This window comes from Helicoverpa armigera, chromosome 20 (assembly GCF_030705265.1).
Source record: "Helicoverpa armigera isolate CAAS_96S chromosome 20, ASM3070526v1, whole genome shotgun sequence".
In the NCBI taxonomy this organism is placed as follows: domain Eukaryota; kingdom Metazoa; phylum Arthropoda; class Insecta; order Lepidoptera; family Noctuidae; genus Helicoverpa; species Helicoverpa armigera.
Genome location: NC_087139.1, coordinates 7,577,210 through 7,596,374, shown reverse-complemented (window position 1 = coordinate 7,596,374; position 19,165 = coordinate 7,577,210). Strand labels below are relative to the sequence as shown.

Genomic DNA, 19,165 nt, shown 5'->3' with positions numbered 1-19,165 from the left:
TTCTGTTAAGCTGAGGTGTTTGTTATGTATACATTTACTATATTTGATTTAAAACAATAAAGATTTCATACGATCTAACATATCTAAATAAGTAAATGTAAGTTCACCTGAAAATGGGTGCTATAGTTTAGTTTTATCATTCATAGTGAACAGGCAATCATAACTGGCAGTGTACCTTGTTATTGAGTACTTAGCGATAAGGTAAATTTCAAATTCTCTTAACCACCGTCAAAAATACCATCATGACAAATACCTACTTCCTTACAACTTTATCCCCAGTCCATTAAAGTCCCAACACTGCTACATTTTATCGAAGTAAACAATAATAAGAACATAAACAACAAAAGGAAAATAAAACAAAGCTGTAAATAAGTGAGTCGATAAATCCGATAGCAATGTGCTCTGTCAGCGTTTCCCGTGAACAAACGTAACGTTTGAACATTTATTTGGGTACCTATATACCTTTACCTCGGGTTATGTAGGCGTGAGTTTAGCACCGTCACTGTACCCTACTTAAAGAATATTCAGTGCATCACGCGATTCTAACCCTTAAGACATACGCCAGGAAGAAACGAGCAAACATTTTTTTCACTGATGATCTATACAGATATAATGAATCTAAAGAGTTTCTTTAGCTGAACGTTAATATCAGAAAATCCTAAATTTATTTAAGTCTTTCATTGTTAGGTAGGCCATTTATTGCCATTGGTTAGTTTTTATCCAGTTGCACAATATAGATCCCGCAGGACGAAACCACGGACGAAGCCACAGACGAAGCTTGTCCTTATACGTTAATACGTAGGTACTTAGTTCTGTATTTTCATAACATTGCGTTGAAATACGTTGTTTTTATTTCACCACCTGGTACATTATACCGTATCATTTATATGACTTTACAATATGCTTACAGTATCATAAAACATATTCAACTTATGTACAAGATCTGATCAGCATTCGTTCACGCAGACGTAATCTGTTTTATCGGGAAATGTCTGGATATAAACATTTTGTAACTCGATCGCGGGTACGATCGAGTCTCGAAACGTTGTGTTATGATGCTTTTAAACAAAATCTCAACACACTTCTACACTATTATTACAAGTGACAAAGATTTTGTGAATATCTAGGCTCGCAACTACCCAAAAGTACCTAAATTGATTAATACATTATGGTACCACTGTATCCCATGGAAACGAAGCCCCTTAGTCGTATAGCTTTCTTCGATAAATGTGCTACCTATCTAACACTGAAAGAATTGTAAATCGATCCAGTCGTTACTGAGATGTTCAAACAATTTTTCCTAATATTTGCATAAATGAAATTCATCATCCCAAAAAAGCCCTTTCTGTTTTCAAAGAAAGCATTTAACCTAGATTGTCGGCATGTATTAAGTTAGAGGTGCTACCGTCAGTTAGATGTAGTGTATCGGCACGTCTGAAAGCGCTGCCGTGTTCGGCTCAGGATCGCATTTCCATATTGCTTAGCTATTCACAGTTTGCTGGCTCATCGTATAGCATTCCTGAAGATACCGCACTATAACCTATTTCCTTGATAATGCATAAAGTGCAGGTGCTGTAGTTGCTAAACTTCAGTAGTAAGGTTGTGAAATTAATATTAAACACAGGTACTCTGGAAAAATTGCAGTTCAGCACTCGCACACATCATTTGGTAAGTAGTTTTTTAAAATTAGAAAATTTATATAAAATGTAACATAGGCAAATAAATTTAAGATTACAACGAATAAAAGGCCGGTAGGCCTTTATGTATTGTATACCTACTGAATACCTACTGGTATACAAGTTTTTAGTAAAAGCAAAACTAGCCTCGTAAGATTTGTATTTACAAAGGAAGGCTAGTCTTTTATGAGACCCTTTGTTCTGAACTCGTGTGTAACGAATAAAGCAAATACGGCTGAAAATTAGCCGGCATTCTCTTATACCTTTTATTTGTGCAACCGGGAATAACAGTATTTAATAGATTTGTATTTCATGTTTCTTTTGCTAGTGGGTTGCATATTAATTTACCAATATTCAATAGCGAGTTTCTCCTGCTGGCATAATATTTTGGGAGCATACAACGTGTGTTCTCATGTAAAAGTGAAATCGCTTTTTTGTCAAATGCATACATATAATTGCATGTGGCCATACGTATATATCCAGAGTGGTGACCATGTGTACTAGTTGCGGCGAGCCCCCGGGCGCGCAATATCACCGCAGCTTTATATCATGGCTTAGAGGCATACAGCCCCAACTGCTAAACTGCATCAGAATAGAATTCATCGAATTGACCAAATATGTACCAGATTAATATTCTTTTTAACAAATGTATAATACATAACAATTATTTGATTAAAATCTAAAACCCTACATGGGTACAACGTTTCACCACTAACCAATTACAAGCCTAGCAGTCCATCTCGGCCACTTAAAGTCCACTACATTAAGTAGGTGTTTGCTCACACCACACAACTGAATATTGTATGTGCTGAGTGGCGAGCGAATTATTCCTCGTTTACTAACCTCGGGATAAGGTCAATGTGTACCTTTGTAACTGTAAACAAGACTAATTTGAAGCGGGTAGTTTCTTGCTCAATGAATTCTTAACCGACTGGGTTAACTGCCATCAAATATTAACCAGGGTACTCCAGGTGAGTTCTTTACTCTCCTACATAATGAGAATCCGATTTAGCGCTATACTCAACTAGATTAGGTTATGCTGCATAATAAATGAATCCTACTTCTAAAGGAAAATCTAAAACTTATTTTAATTGATAGTTTCATGAATTCAATGCGGCACAAAGTTTGGTGTAAAGCTAATGAACTGCATCGATAAATTATGCATTTGGATCTTCTGGTCCGATGCGGGTCGTGACTGTTTTATAAAAGTGTATCTTTATTTAAATAACTGCCAATTGGGGAGAAGTTTTCCTATATTTTGATCAGTTTTCAATTTCTCTGATTATATGAAATCATGTCTCATCATCATCTAATTAGTCAATTTGTTTCCGCTATGCCATTTTGCGTGAAACTTGCATCCTGCCTCTACATACAATTTACTTGCATTGTGGAATCGCGCCTTAAGCCCAATTTACTTGAACTGCACGTGTTAAAGTTGATCCCTCTGCGTGCGGCGAGTTTAAAGTATTTTTTTCTAGCCAAGTTTATAATACCATCGCTTTAGCGCTTTGAGCTAACGACCATCGTGAATAAGCGCCTATCTAACTCTCCCACATTTTTTCCTTTTATTTTACATACGATTCTTCAACCACATAAACTAGAGATGCCGTATAGAGTAATGAATATAAATTTTCAGGCGCTTTTCCCACAAAAAACGTCTTATAACGTAATACAAAATGTCGTAAGATAGATGATCCAAGTTGAGAAGGCTGGCGTCGGCCACATCTGTCTGCGCACGTGGCACGCACAGCTGACAACTGACAGTTCTGTTAACAACGTGACAACGTGGAGTGACAAGTGATGAACTTATACCCTTGTACCCCACTTGCGAATTGAACATACTGATTTGTCGATATGTTGGTGATAGGCACAAAAATATATCAACAAATGGGTATGATAATTTCAGGAATGGAAATGTTATTAAGGTGTTATTGCTTTGTAAATAAATTTTAAAATAGAATTGTTTACCAAAATAACTGCGAACAAATATGAAAATTAACAATCAAACATACACATTAATTTCCAGGAATATTTCCTTTTTTTCTGAAAACTGAAACCTTCATTCACGTAGCTTCACAAAAAAATATTTTACGTACCTACCTAAACGACAAACATAGTTGGTTGAAAATATTTAAATTTTGCAGTGAGCAATTTCCACGTAAACTAATATGAGATCAACCGCACCGCCACGTGTATATATTACTGCTCAGTCATGAGTGCCGGCTGTGGTGGGGAGAGGGGGAATCCTATATTGGTTCCGCAGGTGGGTAACACTTGAATATATATCTGAATGCAATATGGTTCGGATTTAACTGAAATGAGCAAAACTACCGATATATTTTCCTGTCTGGTTTGGTAGATAATATTTGATTTAAATACATATCTTTAAGAGCCTAAAATTTGTGCCTATGTAGTCACAGAACTGAAAACCACTTGATCACCTACTATTAAATTAGGGCAAAAACCTATAAAATGCTGTGATCGTTTATCGTAGGGTTTGGGAAAGTTACCGGGCAAGTGTAATGTAGGTCTGAATGTAGCAAACATTGAACGACATTTGTGAACTAAACTTCAATGAGTTTCGGTCGTACAACGCATACAATTTACATATATATGTGTTAAATGTACTTCTCTACGGAGTTAGTAACTTAAACTGCTTACTAACTTTGAACCGATAATATTGATAGCTTTTGCAAGCTATACAACTTTGTAGGACTTTGTTCACGCTTAAGTTATTGACAGCTGTTTATGAATTTACGATTAAAAGGAAAACTATGATATTATTTGTCCTTTACAAAAATATTATAAGAAATACAGAAAAGAAAAGAATTCTTCAAGAGTTTACAGGTACTGACAGATGTTTCAAAGGACGATACATTTTTATTTCAAAATGTCAAACGCTAAGACAAATATTTATATCGTAGGACCCTCGTCATCTGTTTCCCTCAGTGGAGACAGAACAAAATGTTAACGATAGTCTTTATATAAGTAGACGCAATACTTACATCACAAACAAACTACAATATAACGCCGACCTGTTCGTACTTTGAATTAATGTTTTTATAACTTACATTCAAATCTTGTAAGTCCATTTAGAAGAACAGTTTCCTTTGACGGTAATATGTTTCGTATAAAAATATATAGTTTTCACTTGACACGCAAAGCACTTAACTCTTTTCTGAAGGGAAAGGTTTACCATATTGACAGGCTTTAGCGCACCCTTTCAGAGATCGACTTTATTAAGTTTCTATTGGAAGTAGGTATTGTACTTACCGCCAAAAGCTTCCAGCGTTATTGTCCGCTGTCCCAAATATCGATACAAAAGTGTTCCAAAAATAGAAGTTAAATGCAACATTATACACAACAACAATGTGACAATACGATTTACTTCTGCACGATACGAACAAGGCATTTTTTAAGGCATTTTTAAGGCTTCAAAAACTAGGAAGTCTTCTCACAATGAAATAATAATAGTATCTAATAAAATATAAATAAGTTTGAACTCTATATCCATATCTTCCATATTGAGAATTAAGTAGGAAATATAAAAAATCTGACCAACCAATTCATCATACACGATTTATCCCAGAGGGGTTGACCTTCACAGTCATTTCTTACCCCCTGAGAGTAATGTTCATTGAATAGGTATACGTAAAAGGGAGCAGTTATCATAACATAGAGTAACTTAATATGTTATGTAATATATACGTTATGTAATGTATACGAAATGTTGTAGAAACATGAGATCCGCGTTTTGTATTTTTAACGTTAAAACAATAATTTGGAAAGACATTACCGTACGAAACACGAGAATTACGTGAGTTCTACTTATATGAGTAATTGTACCTTTGAGTAGGTGAGTGTTGATGTAAATGAAATTGAATTAATGTTAATAGAATGTATAAATGTGGAAGCATTGTATTTGTGTTACATCTACTACGTCGTAACCATGGAGGCAGGCTGTCTTCTTTAAGGTAATCTGCCAGCTGGGCAGGATCCTGTTCTCTCCAATGTACGAGAGCACAGGACTGGGCATGTCATCACCAACTTTCAGACTCCGAGCTGCTTCGTTAAAGTTTCTTAAAAGTCCACTAAGTGGCTGTCGACCCAGGCTCGAAGGTGAGACCCCGTGCACAGCGGTCGCTCTTTGTGACCCATAGACCAACAGTGCAGTAAGTAAATCTATTTAATATAACATAACATGTACATATAGATATGTAAAACTGCCTCGTATTTGTGTTACAAATATTGATTAACTAAGCCTGATAGAGAGTATCATTCATCTTATAAAATTAATTAATTTATGATCACTGGCTTTTAACATACATCATGATAATTATGAATGATGTGCAAGTGTTCGGATAGTTTCTATTAATATTAATCTAACGCGGGTGTTACGCATCGTTACCACAAGCGGAACAAAAACTTTAGCTGAAGCTATTACGTTGGATATCAATATGATACTGGGTCAGATACAAAAATTCTAACAGTTAGAATCGGAATCAAGGAAGTTGATAAAAAAAAAAAAAAATTCAGAAAACAACTATTTCTTTAGGTGAAAACGTATCTACTCTTCAGAGGCACATTAGCAAGTTTTTCAATTTATCTGGATTACTTGCTCTCACTTAGATACATTAAAACGCTAAGATTGGGCTAAGATCGATAGAGACTGAGATTCACGATAAGTAAAAACTTAAGCATTAAATCTAAATGAACAGATTTAACCCCTGCCTCAATAATGTAGGTATGGAACATAAGCACACACGAGTACTGAGGATTACACAGCATTATCTTAGTACAGCTACTTTATTATGAACCGGAGCGCCCTTTTTAAGCGATGTGGTAATTAAAATTTTCGGCTCACCTAAAATGATAAGCTAATCAGAAGACCCCACTTACGTACGAAATATGGAGGTCAACGTTGGGAACCTATATTAAATTTTATAAGTGCTTGTGTTTTAAATTAGAACGTTATTTTCAAATGATTTCAAAGAGAGACGGACAAGACATGTAAAAATATGAAATTGATGGCAACTGAGTTTGCTTTTTTTCTCATCTAAATGTCATTAATATATTAGCCTTAGGTACCACAGCTTGGTTAAGAACCAGCGCCTTGATTTTTTGTATTTATACAGTCTGGCCAAAATATCCCTGACTGCTTCAACCGTGTAAACACTTAAAGAACAGTGTTTACTGGCTTGTTGTTGACATCTCCTCACCTCTGACGCACTTCGTTTGACAGAAGCGTTCGTCAAGTGACGGAAACACGCGTATTGCTTTATTTGTCAGTCACTTTGTCACTCTTTATTCACCCTAATAGCGTCAAATAACATTCATGAGTGACATACTGACAAATATATTACAAACATTCAGGCTAAGCAACATAATTGACTTCGATTTATTTATAGTCAGTACTCATTCACATAAAAAAAATATAAACAAAATGTATGTCGCTGTATAATACCTACCAAACTATATTGACAACTACCAAAATTATGTCAGGGTTGTCACATAAAAGCTTTCTGGTCCAATGATTTTGTTATCGTTCACCACAATTCAATATTTCACCATAGCATAAAACGTCATACTCCTACAAATATTCTAAATGTAGCCTGTATTTATATACAGCAAAATAATAAAGTAAATCCGATCGGATGCCCGTTTTAATCAATTTATAATTATAAATAAATCTTCGATGAGTAATTCCAGTGTTATTAATGTGAAGTATTGTCATTCCGCCGCAGTGTATCGGAGCGTAGCTGTGAGCTGCGAGCGATTCATTGGACATACAATTGTCAGATTCATCGGGTGACAGTAGCATTAACATTTTCCTCATAAGTACATTTAAATTAACAGCCACAGGTTTGATACAAAACGATTTCATACTCACACAGATTGATCCAGTTGGATCAACATCCAAAAGGATGTATGTATAACTGACAGTGACAAGCTCCATTTAAATGTTGCAAGAATTAATTTTCTTTGATTTTGTGATTGTTCAGTACTCTACCTCTATATTGAGAAAATCTTTAGTTAAAGCTTACTGGCAGTTACTAAGAAGTGAAGGTAGCACGAATTTCTTGTTTTGGCGCATATTGATATAAAAAACAGTTGATCTTTAAATCCACTTCCCTACACTGTATGGTTCGATTTTTCCAGAATATCTTTTCAATAGAAATAAAATCCACATTCGCGTTGGAAGCACGATAGAATATTCTAGTAAAATTGTCGACGAGTGTGGCTGTAAAATGTTATGTGCGCACAAATTGTCCATTTCGTCCTGTAACGTCCGACACAGCTAAATGGAACGATTGAATAAAATACAATCGATGATTTATACTGGTTGCTAATGTTGTGGATTGTGGACATAATAAACATTCTTTATTCTGATCATTATAGGCTTATTACAATTTTATCTTTTGTCTTGATCGCAAAGTGTTATATTTATGTCATTTTGATTTTAAAATACTGAAAAATATAGGTACCTATTGAAGTTCAGTAAACATTTTGTTTGATATAAAAAGCACTACAGTTGAGTGGTTAAAGGGTCAAAGTCATCGCAAGTGAAAAGGGTAAAAATTCTAATTATTAAGATTTTGCATTAAATCTTAAACAAGCTAATTTAACCTGATTAACATCTATAATAATTTCGAGAGTCACTACAACTTTATCTTTAAGTTTTCTGAAACATCTCGCACGCACTCAATGACATTTTGAGCCAAGTGACGAAGGTCGCAGCCGCTTGACCCCTGTCAAAATCACGTAACGTTCTTGAAAAAACGGTAAAGGAAAAATAAAAGAAATCAACTCTTTCCAGCGAATATCGTAGGAAAAATCTTTAGGAAAATTGTTTTTCAGGGTTGATTTAATTTGTTACAGACTGGAATACTTTGTTACAACGTACAATTATTTGAGGCAAAAAGAAAAGAAAACGCCTCAGGGAACGTGTAATTGGGTTTCAGGAATGTAGTTGTCTTTTCTGAATTAATTCTGTATACATTTGGTTTATGTAATATTTTTTTCATATTTTTTTATAGCCGTTAGTGTAAGCTAGCTATAGCTAACACATGGGCCTTAAATTAATGGCAAGGGTAAAGGGACAGCTATTCGTTGTCTTCTATCGGAGATGCCAATCAAAGCAAATTATATGTACAACCAGATTTCAATCCCACATTGACAATTATTTGGGAAATAAGTGCAGATGTAATTAAAAATACCCGGTCAACTGTTCTCTCCGATATTAGCAATAATACAACGAATCCCTGCAAAAGTCGGCGATAAATAAAGTATTCAGTTGTTCGTGCATAAACAAAGCAGTAAGATCCAGTGCGACGCGAACAGAAGCCGATATTCAAAGCCGTGAAATAACAGAACAAAAAGCAGCTAAACCTGCTCAATTGTGTTCCGCGCCCGGGTTTACTTTCCTGGTTTTGTTCTCAAACACTTTTAGTCCGACCTGTGATTTAGATCTGTTTATAATTTACTGTAGGATATTGTAGCTTTCGTTTCTTTCATAGCTCCGCGCGTTGTAAAAAACTCGCTGAAGTATTTATAACGAACTTCATGTAAAATATTACGACATTTAAATAAAATATTTTCTCACCTCAAATCAAGACCTTAAATGGGTTATTTGAGAGGGCGAAGTTAGCCACCGAGTAGGGTTTTGTTCATTTTAACTATGGTGAAATCATTAGAAAACTGCTGCAATAAATACTTGGTATTTCCTCTATGAGGTAATTAGTATCGGTTCACGAAAACAGGTGAACCATCTCCTGTGCGGCTCATCCATTTTCGTGAGAAAATATCTCCCCTAAGTAGAACCGACGAGGACACAGCGTAGACAACACACAGCTGTCCGGCGTGCTATTACCCGACCTAATTGAATGCCAATCTCAGCCCAGCAGCGCCCATCAGTCGTCAGCCTCGTCATTCAGACACACTATGTGACACGAATTACATGGAAAGCCCACATAAGCTCTAATTTCACCAGTATGCTCCATATAAAATTGCATGGTATGTGTAAATAATTTGCTTTAAAGCGAAACTTGCGAGTAGCGTAATTAAATTTAGAATTAAAAATAAATTTGGTTTTGTTTATTTCCAACTCATTGCGTAAATATTAGGGAGGAATCAAACTTATATTGATCAATACGAAACTTATTACCAACATTTCTAGGAAACTATAATAAGCCGCTATCGGATACAGAGTTAGTGAGATTTATTGCCTACGTTTGGAGCTACTTACCCACCCGCGCACCGAATACACATTCATGTCAGCAAGATTTCTGATATTTCTGCCCATATTGTTATCTAATGTATAAGAGTAATAAACATATTTATTTCACTAGATTTCGTCCTCCACTTCCACCCCGTCCCGAGTAAATAACGTCTTGCACCTGGCATGCATGGCTTCAAAGTACTATATTTCTATAATCCAAATCAATCTCAATTGATTAAACAGTTTTAGCGTGAAACTGTAACAAACGATCTTATTCATCCTTAAAATGTTTGAGAACTTCAAAGTAATTTATATTACAAAATTATGCAACAAGAACACAATACGTACAAAATGATTCGCGTCAATGAAGACGCAGCCTGCGGAGACATTTAATAAACATTCTCGTCACGTCTGAGATTCCGAGCTCGTTCTCGTAAGAGGAACCGAGCTGAATATGCTAATGGACTGCATAACTCATCCTCTGTACAGTCGGTATGGAGGAAGTTTTCTCACAATGCCGATGTAATCATTATTTTCATTGAAAGTACAGTTTTCCTCCAGCTCGGTAAAATTTTATAGCTTTAGATGTTAGAATCGACAACAAATAGGTAGTTGCAAACGTTCGACTATCCATCACACAGATTGATTCACAAGGCTACTCAAATCAATCGCTCCAATCAATCAATTTATTCATGAGTGACACTCGTTATATTCGTTAAAACTTTATAAAAGTGTGTTAAAAGGTTTTGGGTTAGATATATCGGTTTGGGGCCAGCATGCGATACACCGGGACATTCCCACAGTCAATATTTGATTTGGTTTCAACCCGCGTCACGCGTCCATGTTTTTCAATAGCGTGACGTCACAGCTCGGTGCTCGCAGCCTATTTCAGCTGCAGCTGATACGGAGCGGATTTCAGCTTCGTTTGTGGAAACCGAAAATCCCGCTCTAATAAATTATTTGTTGCATAAGGTCAAGCTGACCGCTTTATTCTGATACCTTCTTACGTTAGTTATTTGTATATTTTTCTCGTTTACTTTTGAATTTGGCAATTTAAACTTTTGTTATTTATCAAAAAAAGTTGTCAAGCTGTAAATTAATGCATTCTTTGATACACAATATTTCTAAGTCTTAAAAATAAAAGCTTAAACAAAGTTAAATCATTAAATTATTATCGAAAGCAAATTACATAAGTTTAAGTTTTTCATTTCAACTTTCAAGTTAGGAAAGTCATTTGAAAAATAAATTGTTTCGTGAAAATATTTACCAAGTAGGGGAGATGTTCCTAAAACGGGTACCCTTCCTAAAACGGGTAGGCCTTGCCATTCGTATATTATAGGTCTTAGTGTGAACCTGTGAGTGTAGAGCGGTGCACTACCACCGCGCCGATCACGGTCAGTTGGCTCGCGCGCCTAGAACGAGCGTTTTCGAGATTAGATGTAAAAAAAGTTTTTTGCAGAGTTTATTAAAAAAAATCGGATTATACTAGTGCTGTCTACTCAAATATGGTGCAAGATACGGTTTTCGCAGTTTTGTATTATCATTTTGCATGTTATATGCTTATTAATTGTGAATACTTAGTGGTCTCCTTGTTTACTATTTTAAGGTTAAGGTAGTTGAAATTAAAAACGTGCTTTTGGGCAAAACGGGTAGGGGCATAACGGGTGACTACCCGATTTGAAATAAGGGAGCACTTCCTCAATTGATCCCACAGAAAGCTAATCGAAGACAAAGGAAGCCACAGAGAGCTGAAGAAGTACAGGAACAGCGTGAAAAAGAAATTAAAATATGTTTTCTCTGATTTTTAACAAAATTATCTGCTGGTAGGATTATAATTTCAAATGTAACATTTAATAAAGTAAAAAAGTGATCTAGACTGATCAAAATAAGAAAACTGTTTAACATAATTAAGGAGACTAATTAACGATAAAGATTTCCTGGATAACAGGAGGCTAAGATACGTTTTCTAATTCATTTATCACATATATTCATTCATTACCTGCTTTGCCCAAAGGCGCTACCCGTTTTAGGACCCCCCCTAGGGCAAAGCGGGTATTTCGAAGGGGTTTATTTTTTTGACTTTTTTTCTGAATTTTGAAGAAGATTACTAAGACTATCTTATGTTTTCCAAAGTTTATTATATAAACAACCCTATGAGTACAAATACAAGTCGCATGTAATGTTCTTGGTTATTTTATTTAACATCTTCCCTTAGCTTACCCGTTTTGGGAACATCTCCCCTACAAATCTAAGTTTATTTTGTTTGTACCGAACTACCGAGATAGACTATATTTTATGCAGGTCCGGAAAGAAGTTCCTCCAGGATACGGCTGAAAATGCGGGAAACAGCTAGTCATTTACGAAATGAAAAAATAAATTCAGACGAGAACAATATAATATGTTCTCCAAAACTAATTTTAAGTATTAGTAAAAAGAGAAAAACTTTTACAATAAGAGTCCTCGTATATAGGATGAGAATTAAAGCAGGGTCGGTCCGTGGCCGCGGGCTCACATCCGACATTCCTGGCTTTGTGCTCCGTCTCAGTCAGCTGCTGTTTACCAGGAAATTACTATTGCCTGCATCTCACAATTATATTACGTTATGGCTTCTCTTTCCTGGAACTAGACGGAACTGGTGATACATTGGACTATTTTCTTTGTGACTGTATTTTTTTAAGGTTTTATTAAAGTTTGGTATTTTCAATTGTTTGTGTCGTAATAAGACAGATTGCGTGGACCTCATATTTCTATTCATTTTGTTCCATATGTGAGGTAGATCTACCAAAAGGTTTTTAAATAAAAGAACATAATTCACGGGTTATAGGAAGTCGTTTTATATCAACGATTGAAATAACAAGATACACTTATATTACAGAGTTAAATGCCAAAAATGCCAACGTTAAATAAAACATTCTAATTACTGGAATGCGTGCAGCTTACATTTCGTTTGCGGCTTCACGCATGTGACGCGCAGCGCGGAGTGATTTGTGTCGCGCTCGACACACAGTTGACACTCGACACATATGTAGCTAACCTTATTGTAATCAAATTATACATAACTAATAATACATAAACAACGTTAAATTGAGGTGGCCGAATTGTTGTGTTCAATGTGTGTTTTATCGTGAAATTATTAGGACCCAACTTCCTGGTGGTGGGTATAGTTATTTGACTAGAACATCAAATACTTATGTACATTATGTCATAACCAAATAAAAACAAATCCCTTTTCTAGCTTATCTGGTCAGCTTAACGAAAAACTGTGAAGATTGATTGAGAAAGAGTGGCCCTCAATGAAAAAATATGAAGCGATTTGTACCACGTTTTAAGTAAGAACTGTTTAGTAGTCAACAGCATTATTTCCTCGTTACAGCCGCGGTACAGTCGACGACAACCTCGTTACGTTGAATAATTACAGTAAATAATATACATTATTAACTCGCTTCTCACAGTGAGCCACTTGGCGCAGCAACGTGTACTATTTTCTCGTCATAACATAAATCTAGGACTATTTGTCGGTCGGTCCTGTACTTGCCTCCTCAGAGATGATAATAATGAGTATTTATTATGTTGTTTTGTTGTATGGTTTTGAATGAAGCATAAATCAAAAGTTTAGGATTAGTAGCAGAAGACACCGAGTAGGTATACACTATACAGTGTTAAGTAGTTTTAATAAATGGTGTGTCATGTAAGTATAATGGTTTAATCCCTGCTACATTTTTGAAGATTATCAGAAATGGTAAAATAAATTTGCTGAAAATATACTTTTAACTTAGGTACATATTTAAATGGAACATACCTGCAGCCACTTGATCCTGGTGATGTTCTCCTCAGTGACAGTGAGCGCTCTCCTCTCCCCCAACTTGTACGTCTCGTCATAGTACATGTACTCCGTGAAGGTCAGCCCACTGGTGGTGTACTGCTGAGTGAAGTATATCGATATCGTCCCGTTCACTATGTCGTGTTCGATGATCCACTTGCACTTGATAGGGACGGGGAAGGGATTGGGGAAGTTTGGTGTGGTGATGGTGCCTACTGCGGCCTTGAGATGGCCTCCACAGGGCTGCGGGCCTTGGTGCTCACTGTCGCGCTCCTGCGCACGCACGTGCTCCGCTGCGAGGCTGAGCATCGTGAGGCTGAGGAGGCGGCGCATGCTGAGCCTGGAACAATCAGAGGAAAATTGATTACCTAATCTTATGTGAATGGGAATATTTAATACAGACGTAGGAGTAGGCAAATTCAAATAGAACGATACTGTAAAACATTAGTTTCTGAAGGTCATTCACACAAATATTACTTCCATCAAATTAGACACAACTTTAGTGAATGAACATCGCGTGGCCCTCACTAATCGTCTAGTGAGATGGGTAATGACAGGGCAACAGGGCATATGTCTCAAACGAATGGAATTACAGTCTGCTGTACGTTTCTAATAAAAAAGCTATCATTACTTATGTGGAAAAAAGTAAATGGGATGAGGACAGAGACTAAAATGAAGTCATTTATTAGATGTCCCTCCGTTACTTTAACTGTCCACTCGGTGATTAATGTGTACCTCATCTGTCATTATAACAGCCGTTAATCCAAGTGATTGACCCTCCTCAACACTTTTTAAGACTTAACTTAATGGTTACAGCTTAATAAAGACCTTCAATATTTGAAGAAAATTAAACGTCTTTGGTGCGCTATTATGCCTTGGCACACAATAAGTCATAGGTATATTTATCACGAATCTTCCATGCGTACAAAAATGTTATTATATCCCTTAAATTGTTAATTTACGTAAGAGATTTTTCTAAATGAAATTTTACAATGTAGGGGTCCATTGATGATACTTCACCGCTATTGAGAAGAGTACAGATTTTGTAAGTGCTCCTCTTGTTTTTATATCAAATTAATTTGGAGCGTGACGAAGTTCAGCCCTCCACGGAGCGATATTAGATTGCCTGAAAACGTTACAACACAAGTTCCGACAGACTTTTTCCTTACCTTCATAACTTTATTATTTCTTGGACAATATTGTGTTAGGGGCGCGTGCTAAAAGTCGTTTCCTTTTCAAACTCGTTTTCTCGCTCGCTATAAAATATAATAAAAGTATGATTTGCTAAAGAAAAATACACAACAGTTCTATCAATTCAACCACTGAGGATTAGGCATAATATATCCTGGACAGCCTCCCATGTGTCTAGATAACTCCACTTAGCTACAGTTTCCAGTGTCCTATTTCTGAACAATACGTATGAATGCAACCGAGTACGTATGTGCGGAAGAGATATAAAAACGCGGCTGAAACACGTCCGTGATATATTGCAGCGCTGCGTTGACTCCGGCGCTGCGGTCTTCGTGAAATATTTCCAACCACTATGACAGCAGAGGAATCTGATTTCAGAATCTAAAATCTACGACGTTATGCACCGACATGCTTCAGGAATTTAGATTACATCTCTGTGTGTTTTATTATCATGCCAAGCAGGTACAGGCAGACTGTAAAATATTATGTTCATTTTTGTACACTAAAATTACTTAAATAGTTTTGAAGGAAATCAGTTTGTTTAAGTACTTACTCTTGCCCGAGGTATTAAGACTAGACTACCCATATGTTTCGTGTATACGTACGAGTATATTGAATATCCAGTACCAAAATCAAGAGAACATAGTGGTTATTTGTGTACCTAACTAACTTTGAAGTAGTAACTAACATCAGATTTCGTATTTTCTAAAGGCTTGATTCCATTGAGATAGAATGTTACAAGCTTGTTGTAGGTTCTACTCAATTATTTTGTTAGTACCTAGTACAGTACAAATTCAAATCAATGTTGCCATTTTTTTCATAAATATTTTTTTTAGGTAGTTACGTTACTGAAAATAAAACCGATGTTTATTTTATTTATTCCATACAATATGGACGTACATATTTACATGGATATATTAGATTCAGCAAAAACAAAAACATTTCCAGTATCATTTCTCGAAGAATTTATTAATTGTTTGCTTTGGCAAAAGTTCCCGACAGGCTAGCATTGTTTATGAACAATAAAACAAGTAACACAACGGGGGTTTATTTAAATGACGTTACTGTTATAATAAAAGAAGAGCTATTAACTTCGGAAGTAGTCGGATACAGAAGTTTATGAAACTTTCTTTGGATACAAAGAAAAAGGGGAAAGTGAAAAATAAATCTACTGACTTGAGCAAGTTATAAGAAAGTTGAATAGAACCACCGAAAATAAAAATCTTAATCTTATTATCCTAGTCCTAACCAAACTAATGAAGAACTCTTCATGTACATGACATTTGTAGGTAGAAATTTTCCAATGGTTGCAAACAACAAAACATATCTAGGAATTCAATCGGATGTAATTTTCATTCTATCCTGATATTTGATTGGAAGAGCTTTGTTTTGTCAATTTTTTATAAAGGTTGGCTAAAAGGCTCGTTTCGAGGACACTCAACTCTTTGGGAACACAGATACCTATGTGGCCAAAGCTTATTCTATGACGAGAGAATAAAAGTCATACACAGATATTCAGGCGGGAGATTTCCCAGTAAAGTCCATTAATATTAAGACTTTTGTTATTATCAAATCAAGTTTTTGAGGTACCTACCTATAAAAAACATATTTTTTAATTATATGCAAAAAATAATGTATTGTACAATAGGAAATAAGAACAAATAAGGAAAATGAAAAGCTGCTTCTGTTGTATTCATATCAATAAGCAAGAAAATGAATCGTTAGCAGAATAAGTAAAGCCTTTCGAACAATTTCAATTATTATGCTTACTTAACATTATTGTCAATTTCGCCCAATTCACAGACAAACAAAATTGATTGCGGAACCATTTTTCCTTAACAAATAAAAATATACGACTTTCCTGATTTCAGCTTGAACATAAATTGGGGTGATGAGCAAACAAATTTAAAAAGTTATTTATTTCGGAACTCAATCCTTGATTTCAAGATAAAGTCAATAGGTATGTTAAATATGTGTATTATCAGCCAAAGTAGGTACATGTATACAATAGTACAAATCTATTTTCAGAATCGTTTCAGTAAGTAATTTCGGGGCTTAGAGAATTCCATCAAACAAATGTTTCCTATTTATAATAAAAGTACAGATATACCTATTAGTTTCGAATATTAAGTTCGGCTCCCTTAGGTTCAACGAACAGCTTTACCGAATGCGGGAGATATGTTTCAGGACAATCAATTGTGAAGGCTTACTGTCACAAGTTTAGCAGACACAATACATTTCGTTTTGTTTGAAGTTTGCCGGTGCTACTCTTCGCGGATCTTATTTTTCTGAAGCTATCAAGCTACACACACAATGGCGACGGTGAGGTATATTTCGGCAAACTGTTCAATTTGGTGCGGAATCAAAATTTTGAGGAATTATAAAGTGAATCAACGAGATGGTAAATACTTTTAATTCAGTCAATTATTCTAGCTTAACAGAGGCCTGTGATATATTATGCAAGGACTTTTGCTAATGTCAAGTAATGGTCTAAAATAAAATATGAAGAAGAAAATGAATTTATTATTTAATCATTTAGTACGAGTTCTTTCATTCGCGTCTGCTCTCCTTTAAATGGCTTGCTTTATTAAACTGAAACAGTTTGGCAAAACCAAAACAATAAACTGTACTCTTGTTAAAACAATGTACTTATTTGAACAAAACTCATTCTGTTATTCGTACATACATTACAGGTAACTCAATCACCTTTCGTCTGTGTTCGCGTCACACAGCATCCCCTGAGACGAGAAGTAATCCATACTACTTCCATCTGAGCATCTCTGGAGGACCTGATATAGATGTTTTCTTTCAACGTTATGCATATTATAGTGTGGATTAAAACAAAGAAATCTACTGTTTGAAGTATAAACAGCTAGTTATCTTGTAAGAAAGAAGAAAGAAAAGTTTAATTTTAATTTAATAGCTGCAAACCTTATTATAAAACTTAATTCAAATCATCATTATCATATTACGCCTATTCTTTTACCAACTACCTTGGGGTCAACAGCTGGTCAGAAGGACTGGTATTCAGACTTTCTAGCTACTGACTACCTGCAAAGACTGCCAAAGATGTTCAAATGATAGCCGGGTCCATCTAGATACCTAAAGATCGGGGACCGGGTATATAAGTAATGAATTTATTTAATGTCCTCCACTATATGTTTACGACAACATAAAAAAATGAAATATAAGTAAAAAGATATCTTGTACGTATAATAGCGTGGCAGATGAGAACGACAACGCTCAACGTTGGCCACAATGGGCATCCGCTTTCGGGGTTACTCCATAGGATATTTTTACGCCACACAAAGGATTAACCTGCTTTCAGAAAAAGCCTGAGCTCGGTTTTTATACGTTATAAATATTATGTTGCATTTCATACGGTTTTCATTGATGTTCTACGTCCTCAAAGCAGTATTGCCTTGGATTTCCGTGTTGCTCAAGGACTTTTTTGAAAAAATTATACATGAATTCTTCACAATCAAAAAATACAGCTTTCTGCTGAATATTGAGTGGGTATCAAGACGCCTCGTAAATCTCTTTTACTGGCAGTTACGCTCGCTCGCAGCACAAATCGTCGATAGGCACTTCGAGCTTCAATTTGCGTATTAATACTTAATCCCCTTTTATTGACTTTTTCGCACACTTTTCCCTTTAAGTTATTTCGGCAGCGAGGCATTAATCTAAATATTTTTCAAGCATTTCTGATGCGTTAAACTACCAGCTGAGAAAGGCAAAATTGATAATTTAGCTTCTAACCTTTTTGTACTACTTAGGAAAGTGTTTTTGCTAACTCGTATTAAAGAAAAATTAAATTGACTCGATATAGACGCGTGTTAAATAGTTAAAGTAGGATTAGCTTATTTAAGAGATTATATTTATTGACATCTCACAGCTAATTAAACGCATTTCGACAAAACGTCTGAACTGTAGTTTACATAGAAGGGGCCTTATGCCTTTTACGTTTTTGTGTAAGTATTAATTTATAACGATTAAATTCGCCACTAATACATAATCTACATATTTTGCAACTTTAATATCATTGTATTAATCTAACCCACAGCTATCATGAGCAATAACGATATAATTTATATCGTACAGTCGGAGCCGGCGGCGTCGTGTCGAAATCTTATTTGAATGCAATATGCAGTAATTGGTGTTGCATATTAATGTCCACAGAGACCTGCAATATGCGCTGCATGTGGCTCAGTTATAAGTAGTACTGATATAAAGCTCATTAATTTGTTATCCAACCAATAG

General features: G+C 35.5%; 1 protein-coding gene across 4 annotated transcripts in view; it reads right to left on the bottom strand.

The window, feature by feature from the left end:
• The window catches only part of LOC135118290 (uncharacterized), a 114,272-nt gene that overhangs the window by 46,049 nt on the left and 49,058 nt on the right, over positions 1–19,165 (bottom strand). For all 4 annotated transcript variants that reach the window (XR_010277490.1, XM_064039830.1, XM_064039831.1 and 1 more), the window contains exon 2: positions 13,694–14,054. Coding sequence is in view for 3 of the 4 variants with exons in the window: in XM_064039830.1 (XP_063895900.1) it covers positions 13,694–14,054 (361 nt within the window). In the remaining variant the exon portion in view is untranslated. The remainder of the gene's footprint in view (positions 1–13,693; positions 14,055–19,165) is intronic.